Genomic DNA, 20,187 nt, shown 5'->3' with positions numbered 1-20,187 from the left:
ACAAAGAATAATATAAAATTTTTATTTTAAAATGTAAAGTATATAATGAAAATCATTTTTAAGAACATTGAATAAACAGACAGTACATGCCTGTATGCATTGGGAAGCTAGAGGAAATCTTGATGGAAACAATGATGCCAACATAATTAATGCTACATTTATGGTACCTATCAGCTTACTAATTATTACACTCTTGAACAAGAAACACAGAATTGCCCCAATGATATATACTATAACATGTCAATGTCTCTTGCGGGTAGCACTGTGTTAATGTGATGCATGTGTGTACACAGCATTTCTATGTGAATCTCAACTACAGCCTGAAAAATACTTGTCCAATTCTTTAACGCAGAAGTTAATTGCAGAGAATCTGGCCTGTGAGAACATTAGGTTTGATAGACTGGATGGAAACATTAGTTAAAAGTAGCCAACTACTGTGAAAGTTCCAGGAAGTATTTTCATTTTGTATTACATTTTAATTGATTTTACAAGCTATATATCTTATTTCAAATTCTAAATTTCCTGAGTGACCCTATTATCCTGAAAAATTCTGTACGCATGCATTCTGAATATGGAAAACTGTATCTTTACTGGATAAGCAACTTAATGAAGTTAACAATAATGAGCATATGCTTAAGTGAAAGTACTTTCCATAACCAGGTTTTCAGTTGATAAGAATACGTGTACCACTGCAAATTACCAGTGCAAGAGGAAGGACTCTGCTAACGAAAGTGTATGCTTTAAAGAGCTTGAAGTTTTGAAATGCTATCTTTGCCGTCATTGCATGCTTTCATTGCAATAGTATGAGGTATTGCTCAAATCTGAGTCAAAACTAATTGCTTTTGGGAAAATACAGTAGGAAACCATTTTGGAACCTATACCTGGATAACTGCATGTGCCTAACATTCTGGATTTGACACTTCCAGTATAAATCATGATTATTATTTATTTAAGAATTAGTTTTTGCATTAATGGGAAAATTAATTATTGCACACCCTACTAGGCAGCTTCCGAATCGATATAGTTAATCATCCATAAAGATTATGAACATTTCACATACATACACTGAATGGTAGTGAAAGTCACTTTCATTATAAGACCTATTTCCTGCAGCTTATAACTTTCCCCTTCACAGCCCTTCTTCGTGTTTTTATTTCTGTGCTTGAACCTTGCCCAAAGATCACCTTATTACTTGGTGGCGAAAAACCTTGTACTGAGTTGCTTCCTGCAGGCCTATGAATTCTAAACTTCAGGACCTGACCTGGCATTCAAAATTGATTCTACGCAAAAAAAAAATCATTTTCTTACAAACTGCTTGCATATTTTTCAGGAAGTATCTGAGATAACAATATTTCTAAAATTTATAATGCCTTATAGTGCTATAAGCAAGTAATCACAGGATTTTGCCAAAGCACTTCAGTATTGAGGTATTTTGCTTTGTAGTTAGCATGTTTAAAAACATAGCACCAATTCAACTTTTCACATTTTACAATATGGACATCTCCTGTAATACAACCTGACAAATCAAATAGCTCAGAAAAATATAAGAAATAAATAGAATCGAAAAGTTAAATGGACTGTGTGGAGTACAATGTGCTGAATTTGAATTTAAGAAGTCGGGGATTCCATGTGAAAATATAGATTGCTGTTACATCTTGTAAGCCTAACTCACTGATTCAATCCTGTATCAGATGAACTATGAAAGAGAGGATAAGATCTTGTTATTTAGCAAGTGCTTTCAATGAAGCTGAAACTTTAAATTATGTTAATAAAGTACTTTCCTCAAAGTCCAAGCATGAATACAAAATTCATTTTATGCTAACTTAATTTTAGTGAAGGATGGGAATGGTTAACTGCATAACTGAAGCTTTGCATACTGGAGGTATTACAGGTTCAGGCTGGAAAAAAGATCAGGTTCAGACTATGCTTCAGGCCTCTTAATGAATGGGAACCATGTGCTGGGTTCATAGTCAATGGCACTAAAACGTCAAAAGGTGCTCTCAACGTTGCCAGAATTCAGATGTTGTGATATCCTGAGAGACTCCAGCAGGGCCAAAACAGAGGACAGAGCTGTGTCTCCGATAACAGGATCTCAGGCTGGAGCCTCCACCTGGGAAGACGCCCTTAAGCCTCCTGCAACAGGGCTACTATAACCACGCTGTCAAAATACAAACCATAAAGCAGGAAGATATACCTGAGCCAGTTTCTTCACCCAACAGGGTCCAGGCAGGCGGCAAAAGCTGCCTATAAATCACAGAAACAGGATCTAAGAGAAGGCAGCTGGGTCTAAGCCCTACCAAAGGAAACTTCTGATCTGCAATAGAGATCAATGATCCTTTGGAATCTTTCAGCTTGGTTATCAGTTTTTGGCTATAGAGTTAAAATCAGTTTTAAAGATAAAAAATTCTTATCAAACTGAAATAAGAGTTTGTTTAGGATACTTGGAAACACTGCGAGTTAGTCTATAAAAGACCTAATGCATAGCAGAACCAGAAGCAGATACAGGTGTAGCAGATAAGGCCGCAGGCCGACTACAAAAGTTTGGTTGTATTATTAATATAATTTGTGATCATCTGTTTCAGCCTTCTCTCATCAGTTGCCTACAAATTGCTCACTCTTGGTGTTTTGTGAGTATTACTTTTCCAATTTCATTAGTATCAACAGTACTGGTTACCAACAGACACATGGCATAAACAATTGCTTATGCTTAGTGAGCAAACGATTTACAATATTATACATTTGAAGAAGGCTACGCTTATTAGCACAAAACAATGTACAAATCTCTCCTTTAACAAAGTTTTAAGGAAAATTATTTATGCTTTTATTAGAAGTAAATTAAAGTTGTAATTATTATTTGTACTTTGCGATTTTTATTAGATTTTTTCTTATTTCAATTAATTCTATGTTAAGTAGAGTAAGATTTGAATAATAAATTCAGCATGTAAAATGAAGTTCTAAAGCATCAAATATAATAATGAATATTACTTTTCAAATATAGTGACTAAACACTGGTAGCTGAAACCATCAGCTCCCACCTCCATCACAAACTCTCAGTTTTCCTGAACTTTGCGTAGCACAATCAAGTACGTTTACAGTTTGCCTCTGTTGAGCAAATATGGAAATAATTTTGCTAGTGGACAACGATGAAGAATCCCATTTTCTCTTATCAGTTGCAATTCTCCAGATCAATTTATTTAACAGTGGAGAAAATAAACAAAGAAATACAATTCATTTCCAAATGAATTATAGGAGCGCTTAACCTAAAAGTTTCAGTGAAAGACTATGAATGAAAACCTCCTGCTTTTCAGGATTAAGCTAAAGAGTATATTCAGTCTGTTCATTCACATATTATATTTAAACCCTGCGTACATTTTAGTGTTAAAATATAAAGCCATGAAACTAACATTCAGCCTAACCTATAATCTGCTGTAATGTGCAGCAGATTATATATGCTATAATATTTACAAATTCATACATACGATAACTAATGATCCACCTAGTAAAGTCACTTCCATCAGAATATATATTATATACTTCAAAACTGCATAGCATGCAAATAAGTTTACTTCCTAGTTCCTAACTTCTTCCTTTGTGCAGTCAGTAGTCAGAGTTTCCCTTCTGGCAGTTGCATAAAGGCAGCGAGGTTGGAATTACACAAAACATGCATTTCCTGAACTGAAATACACGGCACAACTTTTCCGACCAAAGAAGCATGACGGCAAGAATCATCTTCATTAAAAAGCCAACCCTTGGACCACAGCTGTAACTTCACTTCTCATGATTATTCACACCATGGCTGCACAGTCTTACTTAGCTCACTTATTCAAATTTTGTCCTATCAAAGACTTACAAATGTGGTCAAATCTAAGAAATGCTTTGCTAGACCATATTCTACTCAGCAAAGGTGACTGTATCCTTTTAAATTTTCAGTAGATCAGTTTTGTTTTGATTTTTTCAGTATTTCTAACACTACCTTTTTTAAAGTATTAGATTTCTCTTAGAATGAAAAAAGGGGCCTGAAAAAAACATTTGAAAGAATGTACACCTTTTTGAAAAAATTCACTTACGGAGCATTATCAAGCTTACGTATTTCCATTCTAAAAGATAAAAATTTCTGAATATTTACTAGCAAGGGAAAACAGAATTTGGAATGAAAAACACCATGTAGCTCCAGTGATCTTCCTCTACTGGACAAATATTAATTATGAGATCTTTGATTCATAAAACTTAAACTGTGTAATTTATAGACAACATCAGCTAGCAGGACCAGAATTTCACTTATTTGGGTTTTTTTTGTATCTATTAATAAAATATTTGCTGTTTTAAAAAGAGTAAATATACAGCTTTCTGTCTTTTAAAAAGGAAAAATATATTTCAGTAGTTTGCCACTCCCGTAAAAATACTTTTCACATATTTTGGAAGTTAAATCTATGTCTAATGGGATGATTTTGTTTTCAAGAAGTTACTATAAACAGAATGAGAAGAAAAATGAATTATGAACTTACTGTGAAGAACCTTTTGACAGTTTCCTTTTAAGGACTCACTTGATTTGCAGGACTTAGTTTAGCAACAAAATGAATTTTACGTTTGTGCTGAAAACTTACATGTGATTACAATTATAGAAAAATAAAGTTCTGAAGAGCATTATGAAATACCCAAATGCACGTGTTGTACTCAAAAACATGGTTTTTGTCCACTGACACCAGAAACGAAAATCCTATTTTCACAGACATTCCAACGTGGAGTTTTTCTATAAACGTGGCAAAATCTGTAAGCAAGGACTTTACTGAACCCTTTATACTGAGATGTTCTGCCAACTTTTTAGAAAGGGGCTGCAACCAGAGCATTCCACATTACTCTGTGTATTTGGCACATGTGTGCCCAGTGATATGAGAGATGAGAAATTTGTATTTAAGGTAGAATGAAGTATTACAACCGGAGAGAGACACCAGGGTTTGACCATCAAATTTGCAGGAAATGCATTTACTTGAAATGTTGGTACTCAATTTCTGAAGGAATACAAAATATACTGGTAGTGCAGATAAAGAGACTTTCCCACTTGTGTAATTCCATGTATATTTCTGTACTAAAACACTCTCCCATACCTCGCAGAACCTTCCAAAGAGGCTACCAAGAAGCAATCTTGTATCTTTTAGATCTCTGACATTTGGTTTAATCTTACGGACATCAAACTCCGTTCTTTTCAGAGGCAACTTTCCAGGTAATCCTATGGATAGATATGTTAACAGTGTCCAGGAGGAAATTAACTCCACTGCAGGAAACAAATGTAACCTATTATTCCATTAACAAGATGGCTCCTTTTAACAAGAAGATCCTGAGAGCATAGCCTACAACATCACTGCCTGCATAATCCATAATTCCAGAGAAGATTAAAATATACCAATCAAAATACTTGCAAAGTTCAATGAGCTAATAGTATTAGAAAGGTATCATTTTGTCATACTAAGAATTTCAAGAAATAAGCCTATTAAACTGAGATTCTGCTGAAGGATAACAAAAATTCAACTCCGCAATACTTAAATTTAATAACACGCTCAGCCAAATGCAAAATTCCATTTCCTTCTAGATCCAAATTTAATTGTTCCACTTCATTATTTGATAATAAGAGTGCATCCCATTAAAGGCTTATTTATTATTGTTTTTCTTGGGCTACTACTCAAGAACTCCAGTGTAACACTCTCCCTCTGTATAACGTTTAGGATATATAAAATGCAAGATAATTCAGTGGAAATAAAGATTATTTCCCTAAAATAATAAATTTCTACAATGTAAAATCCCCTAAGAGCACCTCAATAAAACAAATATTTCTAAATTAGTTCAAAGAGATTGCCTGCACATAGAAAAGTTCGTGGAACTGGACTCAGAGGTACAAACAGCAAGATGTTCACGCCTTTCTATTCACACGCTGCGTTCATTATTAATGGAATACCTACAACACAACATGCAGCAGCCAACACACCAGTTTAATGCCACTTACAAATTGAAATTATTTAGCAGGTTTACAAAACCAATAGCCCATAAAATATAGGTTTGTCAAATGAGCCTTCTGCTTAAAGGTACTATTGAAAATACAGTTAAATAGATATGTTATGTTCATGATGGTTCTGACTTACCCTCGTAGAAGAATTCACCAAGGAACCATTCAGATTGCCAGTGTTGCACTTGAAATTCAAATGCTGGTCAGGGTGATGATCTGTCTCCCAGCTTCCCAAACCATGCACTGTTGACTTGTCAGAATTTGCAGATATTTTCTGGAAGGCAGTGCAAGTCATTCCTATGAAACTAGAAGGCTTGATCATAAAGGCCTCCAGGGCAATATTAAGAGATACCTGTCAGAATATAGAGAAGTAGATATGTTGCTAACATGTTAAGCATAATTACAGTATATGTGCATGGTGTACTTTACTTTATAAAGTGTTGTGTATGCGCATGCTTCCATACATATGCATATAAATAAAAAAGGAACTTTAAAAAACTGAGCTAGAATTCTGTAACAGCATAGTGGTTTTGCTTGAACTTTCTTCATGAGTGAGTAGAAATGCATGACGGCATAACCAATAAACACACATACAAAATCTCTTAATTCATCTCTGCATTGCAATTGTGTCACTATCAACTTCAACAAAATTAATCCTGATTTAAAGAAATACAAATAAAAAGTGAATTAGCTATAGTAGTGGTAGGAATTTTTTTTAAAAATTCATACAAGAATGTGCTCTGTACCTCAGAAAAGAAACAGAAAGATGCTTAGCTATTTGGTTGATGGATCAGATGATTTCTCATTGTTATCTGTAGATCATGCTCGTTTAGGATGCTGAACATGACTATCTGGTGTAATGCCACATCATGAATGAGGTGATATGTTCAGATGGAGATTACAGCACAGTGCAGAGCTAATCAGTCTGAACCCTTAGAGTAATGCATTTATTTCAGCACCGCCCTATGCACGATACAAACACTTCATGTTATAATCAGGTTAACTAGCTTTGGCTGTCACCATACTGATGGGACTGAATGGTTTATGCTTACAGACAGAGATTATTTGGGGATCTTTGAGTGTACATATTCTGCACACTGCACTGCAATGTAGAGATACCTGAGTAAAACCACTGAGAAGCGTAAGATTCATGAATGCATGAGTACTAGAACAAATGAAATCTTAAGGGTGAGGCAGACTACAGGGCTTGCCAGGGCTGGAGAGGTCAGTCCTCTTTTAGACTTATGAAAAGTTTTCTAATCCACTTTCTTCAGTCACTGATGATTCTGTACATGTCCAAAATGAGAGTACTGAAGCCTCACTAAACAACATATTTTACCCCTCATAAGATAAAAACTAGAAGCTGCCAGTGTATTTAAAATTTCAAATTAATAGCAGTCTAAATGGTCTTTTCAGTTTCTAAATTCCAAAAATATTCCCATTTTAGATTAAAATTTCCACCTCTTTTGTTCTTGCTTGAAAGCATTTTTGTTTACATTTGAGTAAAACTAAGAATCAAATAAATTTTGTAATACATAAGAATTATCCAGTGGATAATGGAAAAGTCCTAATACCCGAATCCGGGTGTAGGGATAACTTTTTGTACTATCTGCAGAAAGCCTGCCAAGCAGTTCAAAAATATACTGCTTGCAGGAGATTATTATCCATATCATGGGAAACAAGCTAAACTCAGTTTAAACCCCTGTCTGGCTACAGGTTTTCTATAATCCCGGGAAAAGTCATATAATCATGTATAATTTCAAATTTCCTGCTGTAGAACAGATAAAACGCTAGCTCCTTATTTCACATTTGTGAGATGATACTGAACAAGTAAATGTTAGCTAGATAACGTAGCAATGAGGACTCCAGTGATTTCACAACAGTGACCCCTATTTTTAAAATTTTGAATATGAAATGCTTTAAACATAAAGGTTTTCCACTCTCAAAATATTCCTGCAAACACCTGGCAATGTTGAAATAATATGAGCACACCTCTGTCAGCATATGGAAACAGATGGGTAAAATACATAGTAAAATTAAATTCCTTATGCAGGACCGTAAAATGAGCTATAAAATGGATATGGATGAATGCAGAACAAAATTATCTGTGGAAATAAGCTACAGTCAGAAAGGAATGCATTACGAAAAGCCACAAGCTAATCTTCCTGTCTCTAAGTGTTATAGATGTAGAATATGATAATTTGGTGTCCATTTTCTAAATCTCAGATAAAGGCACCACTCAACAGAAGGGCCAAGGGTAATTGTTACGTGGGCAAGCTGAGAATAGCCCTAAAGGGAGCAAAGACTGAGAGCACAAACAAAAAGTCACATCGCAATTAGCCTTTAGCAATTAACACTTTCACTGGATAGAGAAAGAAATGAAAACTCTTTGGGGGTGGCGGTGGGGCTTGAAGATTACTGTAACTCCTGACAAAGGACAAAGGAAATACAATTTTTTCCACCTGCAGGAAGTCCTCCTTTTCCAAACACACAACTAACATACATACGCACAAAACCCTAGCGAGGAACAACGCAACACTCAAGACTGCCAGGACATTAATTAATACCCTCGAGGTGAGGGCACGGCTCCGCAGGCAGGAGCTCTCAGGGCTGGGCACCCCAGGCAGGTTGTTACATGTTATGCTCTATGTTAGATATATATATATATTTGTATATGTGTGTGTGCGTGCGTGTGCGTGCGTGTGTGTGTATATGTATTAGTATGTTAAATAAAACACTAAATGTACTATCTCACCCGCAGTATATTTATCCAGTATTTATCTAGCATTTGAAAGATGGAACTGGCCATTCTTCACCTACAGAGTCTTTTGTAGGCCCTCGGACAGCAAACGAGATTTGCAAGGGAGATTTAGGAAAATCTAAATGAATGTATCCATCCTGGGGTTGGCCTGACCTTGAAATTAGTCATTCCACAGTCTCATGGAATTTGAAAAAAAACATTTCTGTCTTCCAGAAAGGATATAGGAATAACAGTAAAAGTCATGGCACTCAAGCAGATTTTCAATATAGAGAGAACACGGCCATGCATATGGTATACAACTGACATACTTTACAGAGGCTCATTTTTTTCCAGAAATTATACTATAAACCAGTGGCTACTTAAGCTTGGGGAGGTTCTTCACTGTTTTTAAAAGAAAAAAACATACACACACACACACACACACAAAACACAAAACAGATGCAATTTCTGCAAGACAGTTTTCTGGTTGCCTTCCAAAAGGAAAGGAATTGTTTGGTATTGCATGAGATGACACAAAAAAACTTCACAGCTTTGTTTATTTACAATTACACTCAAGCGTAAAATAATTCTCTTACAGAAAACTATAAGAAGCAAAAAGATAAAGCCCAGCAAAAATGTTAGAGACACAGATCTACATTTGAGTAAACAGATACAGTCTGACAGGAATATCAACAGGCTCCTAAAGCAGTAACAAGAAAAAAATGACCTTTGGCACTTGACATTCAAAAGAAATCTTAAGCATACAGTAGCAGAGCTCCCCTAAGCTGTCACATTACAAAATCATTCAAAAAGGCCTGTTATTATCGCTATATATCTTAATATAAATAAATATATTTAGCAAATGTGATTATTTTATGTCAAAATGAGTTCAATAAAAAATAGCCCAATAGCGTTTGCTAGTTTATTCTGTAAGTGAAAAGACTGCTTTTCTAAGATTATACTGTGAAAGGACTAAGGCCATTCTGCTATTTAGTTCAGCCTGTAATTCCATTTTCTTTTTTCCTTCTATACCTTTTGCTGTAATTGAAACTAACATTGAACTCAGTTTCTTAATGCAAACGCAGTCGACAGTTGAGAAAAAAATAAAAGTTGCTTGAAATCAAGCCAGCAAGCAAACCAGCCCAAGGAGTGATAAGACTTTTAAATATTTATCTAAAATTCTAAGAGGATTAGTTTCAAGCTTCTGATTTAGATCCATTTCTACTATTTAGATGTTGAAACTGACAAAAAATAGATTTTAACATAACAACCCCTCAGTATAAAAATGACAAATTCATGTGAGCTGGAAGCCAAGGAATATGAACAATTATTTCAAACTGCCAGCTTGCTTCTAAAAAATTAAATCTAGCCACAAATTAGTAATCTTTATGACAAGAGACACCTTTTTTGATCAGGACTTTCTAAATGCTTTAAGCAAGTATTATCTAGAATCCTATCTGAAAGGCATATTAAAATCTTCAGGCAACGAAGGAACAAGTTGTCTCTTCTCTTATTAAAAATTTCACTTGCTCAACTTGATCCTTTCAAAATGAACCCAGATACTATAGTGATGATAAAAATAGAAACTGAGTGAAGACTAAGCACACAAGAAAGACAGTGCTGTGAACAGTGTACTGTAACAATAAAAGCAATAAACCAAAGTCAAAAGGAACAATTTTAAAGAAAATCGGTGATATCCAGAGATATTCAGTCTTCCAAATGGAATGCATGAAAAAGAACCACAGATTCCAAGTAAATCTACATAAGATTTACATATCTATAATATCTACATATTTACATATCTACATATCTACAGAGTCCATACTCTGTGGTGTATCTGCCTCACACAAAGTCATCTTCCTTCTCTGTATACCAGTTGGCAGTTAAAAACATGAAATATATTCTGGCAAAAAGCTTTTTAATTTTATGAAATACCTTTGATATAACTTGAACATTGTTGGTCAGCACTTGACTTGCAATATGTTCCACACATCGTACAATCCTGGTGCAAGCCTTGTCTTCCTTTTGAGCCATCCACAACACGTGATCATCAACCAACATTATATTGCTGGCAATTTCAACAAGAGCATCCCCGATCTGGAAAAAAAAAAAGAAAAGAAAAAAAAACGTAGTATCTGGAAAATCCACAAAACCAGGAAAAGTTACATAAGAATGCAACTGAAAGAAGGCACCTTATTTCTCTTGATAACCATCATTTAAAGATATTTGATTCTAGTAAGAAAATTAAATGGATGGAAATACGAAGACTAAAGAAAGAAAACAAAAGAGCAACTGAGTTCAAGAAAAAGCTTTTCGATTCACAATGTTAAAGCTCATTTCCAAGATGCACCAAGAAAATTGAGTCTTTCACTGAGTGATTAATGGAATCCCAACTATAAATTGGGAAAGTGAAGAGAAAAATAGGAAATGGGAAAATGTGCTTTTCATATCAAAATTACCATCCGCTCTCTTAAACTAATTAAAATTGACCATGCCCCTCTAAAGAACTCTCCCATGGTTAATTAAAGGACCTTTGAGGGGAAAGAAAGAGGAACAATAGTATATTGGAAGAAATTTTTGTTTCACATTTAGGAGAGTAAGTTTTAGATATAACTCAGGTGCTGATATGCACCTATATCACCTTATTGGCTATAGAGAAAGTGTGGGTTTCTAGCTTTGGATGTTTAATTCACTCCTGTGACCAACCCCACCTGATAAATTTTTGCCTTTGCTAGATGACATTTTACAGGTTTTATTAACCTGTATGACTCTATGTGTTTCAAAATTCTGTTAGTATATCACATTTGGAAGAATAAACGCTCCTGTGAATATTTTTGGTGATGAATTTCAATTTGAAATGAAAATACTTACTTTTTTAAATTCTAAAACTTAAAGTAAAGGAGATTTTAAAGTTAATATTATCATTATTTTTGAAGGCTTATGGCTTTCTCAGAACACATAAAGATATCATAAAGATATACAAGGATGTCACAGATAAACCTGCATGAAAAGATAATAGAAAAGAGGAAAAATGACTGAGAGAAAGAAATATAGCTAAAAAGGGCTCAAGAGACTAACAAGTCATAATAATAGAAACAGAAGTAAGGCAAATACACAAATTATTCAGGGAGAAGGAAAAAAGAAATTCAGCAATGGTGAAAAAGGTTTAAGGAATGACTGAGGTTATAAAGTTAGTTCTGAGTTTTCAATAAAAAATCCATACATTTCACAGACATTGCAAGGAACAGAGAAATAATGGGACTTTAAGTGAATTTTTTTGTGACTATTCCAGAAATATTTAGTCCATTTTTCAGAACATAATTACTAGATAGTTGTAGATGGCTTTTGACAATGTGACAAACAGACTTACTGATACAATGAATAATACTAAAACACACTAAGTGACTGAAAAGAGTGATTTATGAAAAAAGATTAAAGCATGCACCAATCAACTAAGCAACATTAACTGAGGTCAGAAAAATAGTCTATAGTTATACAAAAGGTGGGAAATAAGGAGATGAATTTTATAATATAATTAAATGAATTAATGAAGAATAAGAGCGTGACATTAAAAATAAATGAAAAATTGGGCTAACATGCATATATCTTCCTGGTAGTGAGTTGCAGTATATTGCAAACTGGCCTCCAGAGCAGTTATTGAAGCTCTGTTGTTCGACAGGTGAACCACCAGATGGTATGAAGTACCACTAACTTATACAAAAATGAACAATCCTATGTTCACTGGGAAATAATTCCAGAAAGGATGCACAAAAACTGTATTAGTTTAGCTAGAATTGTTAAAATTACTTGTTAAACGGTGGAAAATCTCTATGTTTGTATTTTTATTATTTTCTAAGTTTTATCTAATTGCAGCTTCAGCTGTTATTCAATTTCAAACTAACATACCTTTGTCCATACATTGCCTTGTATTAAATGAAGTTTAATCCCATTTTTAATCATATGAGTGCAACCTCATGTGTGAAGTTACTGCCTCTTTAATTGGGCTTGTATTTTTTGCATCTTTTGAGTGAGAGTTAAGAAATAGGTTTTAATAGAGGGCTGAGAGTATGAGAAGCCTGCTTAGTGAAATTGAGGGACAGAAGAAAGCATAAAGTTGAAAACAGAAAAAATAAACAGAGACAAATTAGCAGAAATGTTCTAAGAAAACTATAAGGGAACATGAAAAAAGACATATAGAGATAGGTGATGGAAACGGAGATGTTTTGATACTGAAAACTAGAAATTCACCTTATTTGCAAGGTGGAAGAAATCAATTAAGAGATTAGAGGTGGTGCTCAATTTTAATGAGTAATGCATCAGCCACCAGTACATTAGGAAAAATAAGGAGACTTTATGGATGAATCAGACTTTTTTTGAATGGTAAATTTTTGTTGTGTCAAAAAGTAGTAACATCATATCAGGATTTTGAGCTGAGGAGGCTGAAATACAGTTGTAGCTTTGAAACGTGATTCTTGGAGAGTGCTTAATAATACATTTTAGGTCTGGCATATGATGATGAAATTGAAGTTGGAGGCTTTCTCAGGCACTAAAATGTTAACTGTTACAAACCCCAGAGCCAGAAAGAAATGAGCATTGCCAAACCAAAAGAAAATAAATGTTTTAACTATAGTTATCATGTGTACAAAAATTACAGGTTATGAAATCTTTATGCAAGCAGTTACTCTGAAAATTAACAGTAAAAACTATTATGAACGTTGCTGTTCTCTATAAAAAGCTATTTTTCCCTTAGGGTTTGCATAACTCTTTGATTAGATTTCCTTGTAAAAATGCCATACATTGTGCTAAAAGTTTCTGTAGAAAGTTGTACTTAAAGACACATTTTCTTCTCTTCACATGAAGTAATACACAGTTTCAAAACTCAGTGAAAACTTTCTCCACACTTATTCTACTGATGCTAAACGAAGAAAACACAACAAGCATGTGTAACTCCTAGATTCAGGTAAGGAAGCAGCCAGATGGAGAGACATTCTAATTTGTTAGCCATAGTAAAAAATACAATGGCAAAGAAAATTAAAGAGGTGGCTCACTGAAAATCAATATTTAATCTTAAGCAGTAATCTTATCTGTCAGGCAGATGAGATGGCTCAATCATCCTTTTAGGCATAAAGAAATACATTATAGTACATGCAGAATGGTTGCAATCAGAAGACCAGCAGGCAATTTTGGAAGCTATTTTTAAGTACGTGCCTGCATACATTAAGAACAGGACCATGTGTGAAGACTTCACTTCTAAGGGATACTTTTTTCAGTATTCAAAAGATATCTTACATCTTCAACTTCATCCACGAAGACAATTAACTTTTCCATTATATAAGCCAAATATATTACGTCCATTTTATCTGCGAAGTGAGAAGCACCTCTTGTGTAGGCTGTCAGCTGGCGGGAAAATTCAAGCACGCTTGTCAAATTGATGTGCATCTGAAAATACATCAGAATTGTTATGTGTAATAAATCACCTAGCTCAGTTCTCTAAAAAACGGACATCCCATCCATTTGTGTAATGCTTGCTGTAATTTCCCATGGAGTTATATGCATCAGTAGTTCCACTGACATAAATTTAAGGGGCATATCTTTAGCCTCAGGTCTTAGTCACTGTTGTTGTCATCTGAAGACACCACCACCACATGTCAACAAATTTTGAAATCTGTTGCTTGTCTGCTTTTCCTAGATGGGAACTAATTGGCCTCACAAAATGTTATACCTACCTACCAACCTTGAGTTGGCTACATCTTCAGATCATCATAGCAACAACAACACTATCACTGAGGATTAATACGCAGTGGTGCATGGTGGGAGAACAAGAGACTAGTAAGTTGTCGGGTGTAAGTTGAAAGAAGAGAAGTTCAGACTGGATATGAGGAAAATCTTTTTTTACCATAAGGACAGCCAGGCGTTTGAACAGGCTGCCTACAGAGGTTGTGCAGTCTTTATCCTTCAAAGTTTTCAAGAGCTGAGTGGATAAAGCCCTGAGCAACCTGGGCTAACCTCAGAGCTTACCCTGCTTTGAGCAGGAGGTTGAACTAGAGTCTAGAGACCTCCATTCCAATATGAATTATTCTATTGTCTTATAATTTCACAGGATACTCTTAATAAAATGATTACTCTCACTTAAGTGGGAACACATCTGAAAACAAACTTCCTATCGTGGTATGTAGTGCTATTTATTGGGAAGAAATGATCACAGAAATTGAAAGTGGTAAAAGCTGGTTTGGCAGATACAGGTCTGTGCCACCCTCCATTCTGTTACGCTTTCTCATGCAGCACTTCTGTCTGTAGTCTCTCTTTTACTTATCCATAAGAAACCAAGAAACCATACTTTTTTCCCTTGGAAGACACATTTTAAAGTAGTCTTCATTTTTGCCGCTCTTTTAAATCTACTATGGGGCAACAAAAATGGGGAAAAGCACGTCAGCTGACAAAACTCTGATACAGGACTTTAAGAGAAATTAACATCTTTCTGGTAAAAATGGATGAATGAAAGGCAGAGAAGTGAAGCACTGATGACTCTGCCAACTTTACTAGCGGTCATCTAGACTCCAGGTATCCAGAGGAAAAAAAAAATCGAATAAAGGCCATAAATGCTGTGCCCTTATTCCTGCTACAACTTCAATGGCCAAAGACCATGTTACATTTCAAGCAAAACATTCTGCTAAAAGTCCAGCTAACTGAAACTTGTGGCTGAGCAAACATTTTCTTGCAAGCTATTCAATACAATTGATATTACAGGAAGGAAGCCCCGGATTTCATAATGTTACCTGACTAAAGGCATGAAGAACTTGAGTTACTTCTTGTGAATAAGGACACTCAGAATAGTTTTCTTCATCCCAACGTCCAGTTCGATTACATTTACGCCATGCCTTAGACTCTTCTGCTCCATTGTGAAAGGCAATGGGGTTAAATGAATACTGAAGACAGGGATGGTAGGCAGTTATCCCAGCCAAAGTTTTGGGCCATCTATAAGCAACATGATAATATAAAATATCAATGTGGAACATCTTATTTAAAGGTAACTTACAATGAATAATACATAGAATATTTGAGAAAAATGTGGTAATGCTTTATAATAAATTACTTTGCTTTATAATATGCTTTATAATAAATTACTTTGGGTTTCCTTGGAAAATGATAAAAATATGCAGGCTTGAGTCTGGCTGATGACACGCTAATTCTGCATTAATTCTAGGAAGGTGTTTGCTGCTAAAGGAAAAAAAAAAAAGAATGACATTTTCCCTATGTTCATCTTTGCAGACTGCCCAAAGCAGAGCAGAAAGTCCATCAAGCATAAAACAACTATTACTAAAATCCATAAAAGGCAAAGGCTCCAAAATGTACATGGCAATCTCTATCTCACATTTTGACCCAATGCCACAAAGACCTCTTGGCCATAAAGTCCTCAGAAGTTCCTGAACATACCAGAAACCAATAAACAAGATTGAAAGAGCAGAGATCTCATGGAGGAGGATAGAGCTAGCCCTCACAAATGAAGTACTTAGATATAAATGATTTATCCACTGTCTTTGAGGACAAAGAGTAAGACTGGAGAAGCTGCTATTGTTCTATTTAGCTAGCTATTGTTCTATTGTTCTATAGCTATTGTTCTATTCACCTAGTCTACTAGGTGGTGGTGTTCTCTCTATCTGCTGCGTTCTCTAGAACTGCATAGTTGGGATCTGTTTCTTTTGGTAGCATATCCATTGCCTTTTTCAGAGAAGTATGGACAAAGCAGAGCGGGTAATTAGGTGGAATAAGACAAAAATAGAAGCATATCATCAGCAAGTTTCCAGGTGCCCATACCATGTCTGGAAAGGATGTGGTTTTTACTTTAATTGCACTGATGTAATGACTGAAACCAAGCAATCATAAAAATATTCTGCCTGCCAGTGAGACAGAAGCCCCACCTTGACAAACGACTTTGCTCAAAAATACATATTTGTCCCTGTTAGTTATAAGATGCAGATCCATTTGGACATTGTTACGTAACAAACTGCCAGGTTTTGGGATAGGTATGTTTTCTTAATATCAAACGAAGAAAGCAAGAAGGTTCCCTCTCCATTTTCATTTGTCATAGCTGACTGTCGCTGGAATAATTCATTACATGATGTAAAAACAGCTGATGCAAAATGAAACATGAAAGGAGTTTTGTGAAAAATTGAAACATATATAATCTATTTTCCTTTTGCCTCTGGGCTGAAATATTATTTTCAGTAAAACATTTGTGTTAATCAAACCGGGCCACACGGAGTAGCACCATACCTCAAAAGTAAAACTAGAGAGGCAAATCTGAAACCAAGGTACACTGAGTCTGAGCACAGGTAGCAGAATCTGGCCTTTATGATTAGGAATGATAGGACACAATAACATCACCGTTTGGATTGCAAAACGTAGTGGGCTGTAAAATAGTTTGCAGTGAGCTGAAGAACAGAATATGGCCATTGTAGAGAATATATTTCAGTGCATAAGGTCAGTTTATTCCAACTCACAGTGCATAATTCTTACTGCAGCTGTGCAATTATAAATACCACCTAGGCTGGTTAGCTATAAAAACCATGCTTCCATAATACTTAATGCTTTTTTTTCCTGTTTTTACACAATAAAAGAACTGTTCTTTTTAGCTTTGCTTTGTGGTTCAACTCTTTCTACTTGGGTACTTGCTGTATTATCGAAACTTCAAAGACCTTTCTAAGAAAAATTACTGGGGTGATAGCTGCATCTCTGAGGATAAACCTTTGGAACAGTTCCAAGTGCTAATGCTAAGTTTGAGCCTGATAAATTCTCTATAATTTTAAATTCATTCTCCTCAAATGCCAGAAGAATCTATGGACTCAGCATCCTTTTGACATATGTTTTAAAAATAAATTTGTATGGACTTCTGGAAAGATGGTCAATAAGGAGAGAAGTGTGCCCTCCTGTTCTTTTGATTTGTATAAAATGACAAAATGCCCCTGGTTTGTGCAGTCAGTGGGATTTATATATTTTTCATTTATGAAGAAAAGTATGCCATTTTATGGCAAGAACATGGACTTTATAAAGCTGTCATCTAAAAGATTCACTATGTGTTATCTGATAGGCTGCATATATTTTTAAAAGATCTAATTAAAATGCATTTAAACACATCCATTATGGTAAACATAATGGCAGTTTTGGCACGACAAAAAAAATCTCTACCTAAGATTTTCAAAAATCTCTAATGGATTATATGTATGCTCAGTAAATCTGTTATACTCACTGGTACTGAGATTAACACATAATAAGTTAGCTTTGTAGCACGTGAAAAACAGATTATGTGAGTGGTTTTCTCCTCACTTCTTGCAGCTTTATTCCTCACTTATTAAAAATAAGAACTAGTACCAAAAGGCCCTTGAAAGCGTTTTAAAGATAAATTGAAAACAGAGAGAGGCATCTATGTCAGAAGTATTTGCATAAAGTTCTGGTGTTTAACAGAGAAACTCCCTCTCAAGTCAACTTTTCCTCCAGTCAACTATTCTCGTTATTATTCACTTGGTAACAAATTACCTTCTTGATTTCTCAATGAGAATGCTCTCATATATCAGTGTTAAAGCAGGTAATGATATTCTGTTTAAGAGCTTTATGCATCTCACTGAAGTATTTTAGAGCCAATTGAAAACAACACCAAGTTTTACAAAATTATTGATTTTCTTCAATTTATGGGGTTTAAAATCAAATAAAAAACAACATATGGTGATAAAAGTAAAGATGAAATAAAACTTGCATTAACTCTTGCATACTGTGCGGACAAAAAGATTCATAAAGCAGGATCGATGTGCTTTCTAATTATGCTATGTATTGGGGGAACTGTGCATGTCCTTAAACTCATCTCAAATAATCCATTTTTTTAATTGAATAGTTTTTACTTACTATTTTGATTCTCTTCAGTGAAATATTTTTGTAACAGTTTTACATTATATTTTGCCTCTAGCATAAACTGATCAAAACTAGCAGAACTGGAATAGATTAGAAAAGGTTTAATCTTCTAATGGTTTAGTGCATCGTTCTCATATTCTCTATGTTAGAAAAGACCATACGTTTTTAAACCCTCTCTCATTTAGCTGTAATGAGTCTATATCTTTTGAAATTTTCCTTAATCTCTCACTGAGGAATTAGGAGGAGGATTCTCAGACTGTTATGATCCACTGCTGCTCCTGAAGTACTAGCTGCCACCTCTCATAATAATCACACAGGGCTCCTCTTTCCTACTGTACCACATGAAAATGACAGGTAAAATAAGTGACACCCTTATAACTGACACAGAAGTATCACTGAATCATGGATATGGTGCGTATCTATATTAATATGAAACAAACTACAAAATTAGAAAATCATACCTGAAATCACCCTTGTTGTTAATCACTCGTTCTGCAGGGCAGTAGGGTGCAGCTGTCTCGAGTACCACAATCTCTACGTGTTTAGTGCTATTTCCATAGGAATTGTTGACTAGACATTCCCAGTCTCCAGTTGCAGCAATGTCAATGCTGGATAGGATAAGTTCACTGTAAAAATAAAAGATTGATAATTTAATATACTTTTTTACACAGAGATTGAAACATTGGTTTCCTGGCATATATTAAGTTTTCTTCAGAGCTTTTCTACGAAAATATAAAAACGGGTTTGGCCTATGCTATTATACGGACAAATAATATGCAGTGGTTTGGTATTTAAGATTTTAGGGGCACCACCTTGGATGGACTACTCAGGTCATGAGCAGCTATGGCACGGACTACAGATCACCCCAGAAGAATATCGTGTATCTACCAATTCCCTTTCTCCTTTCCCCAAACATTGTAAGATGCTGTTCTGGCTGCTTAACAAAGCACTTAGAAATGCATTTCAAGTTGACAACGCAACCTTAATCCATCCAGAATGCATCCCTTCAGCTGCGATTGCAGCTCCTGCAGCATTGCAAAAGCAGCAGCTGCTGCTCCTGCGGTAGCATGGGGCAAGTCTTCTAGGCTAGCTGGAGTCTTTGGAAGCCCTATATAATTTTCCTGATGAATGCAAAACAAGATGAGGCAAAGGCTGGTACTTCTTTTAGTACTCTGCTACTCACAAAATTCTTCCATAGTTTTCCCCCACCAAATATGAAATGCAGTTATTAATACCAAAAAATATGGTTGCAAAAACTCTTTACAATGAAAGTGTTGGACAAGTTAAATATAGAGACATTCCCTGGTTTCTCTTACAATACAAACATTGTGCATTGCTGCACCACACCAATATGTTGGCTGCCTATGCTAAGTAGTCTACATAGAGTTAGTGAGGGAGGAAATAATTTCAGAAATATTTAAAATTGCCTAGAACTGTTCTGGTTAGTATTTTCTGTATATTTTAAATCAATACAGCAGCTTTCCTTCATAAAATGGATGAAGCCCAGGCCCTAATGAACTCAATAAAAGTTTAGTTTTTCAACTGA

The 20,187-nt window shown here is 35.1% G+C and overlaps 1 protein-coding gene across 2 annotated transcripts in view; it reads right to left on the bottom strand.

Moving 5' to 3' along the window:
* LOC104145966 (adhesion G protein-coupled receptor A3) overlaps positions 1-20,187 on the bottom strand; it is a 281,143-nt gene that overhangs the window by 122,568 nt on the left and 138,388 nt on the right. For both annotated transcript variants that reach the window (XM_068949979.1, XM_068949980.1), the window contains exons 8-12: positions 19,103-19,267; positions 15,515-15,713; positions 14,028-14,177; positions 10,674-10,835; positions 6,135-6,350 (exon numbers count right to left, since the gene is read on the bottom strand). In XM_068949979.1, the coding sequence (XP_068806080.1) occupies positions 6,135-6,350; positions 10,674-10,835; positions 14,028-14,177; positions 15,515-15,713; positions 19,103-19,267 (892 nt within the window). The remainder of the gene's footprint in view (positions 1-6,134; positions 6,351-10,673; positions 10,836-14,027; positions 14,178-15,514; positions 15,714-19,102; positions 19,268-20,187) is intronic.

The sequence above is a fragment of the Struthio camelus genome, chromosome 7 (genome assembly GCF_040807025.1).
Source record: "Struthio camelus isolate bStrCam1 chromosome 7, bStrCam1.hap1, whole genome shotgun sequence".
NCBI lineage: Eukaryota > Metazoa > Chordata > Aves > Struthioniformes > Struthionidae > Struthio > Struthio camelus.
This window is presented reverse-complemented; position numbering and strand designations above follow the sequence as displayed.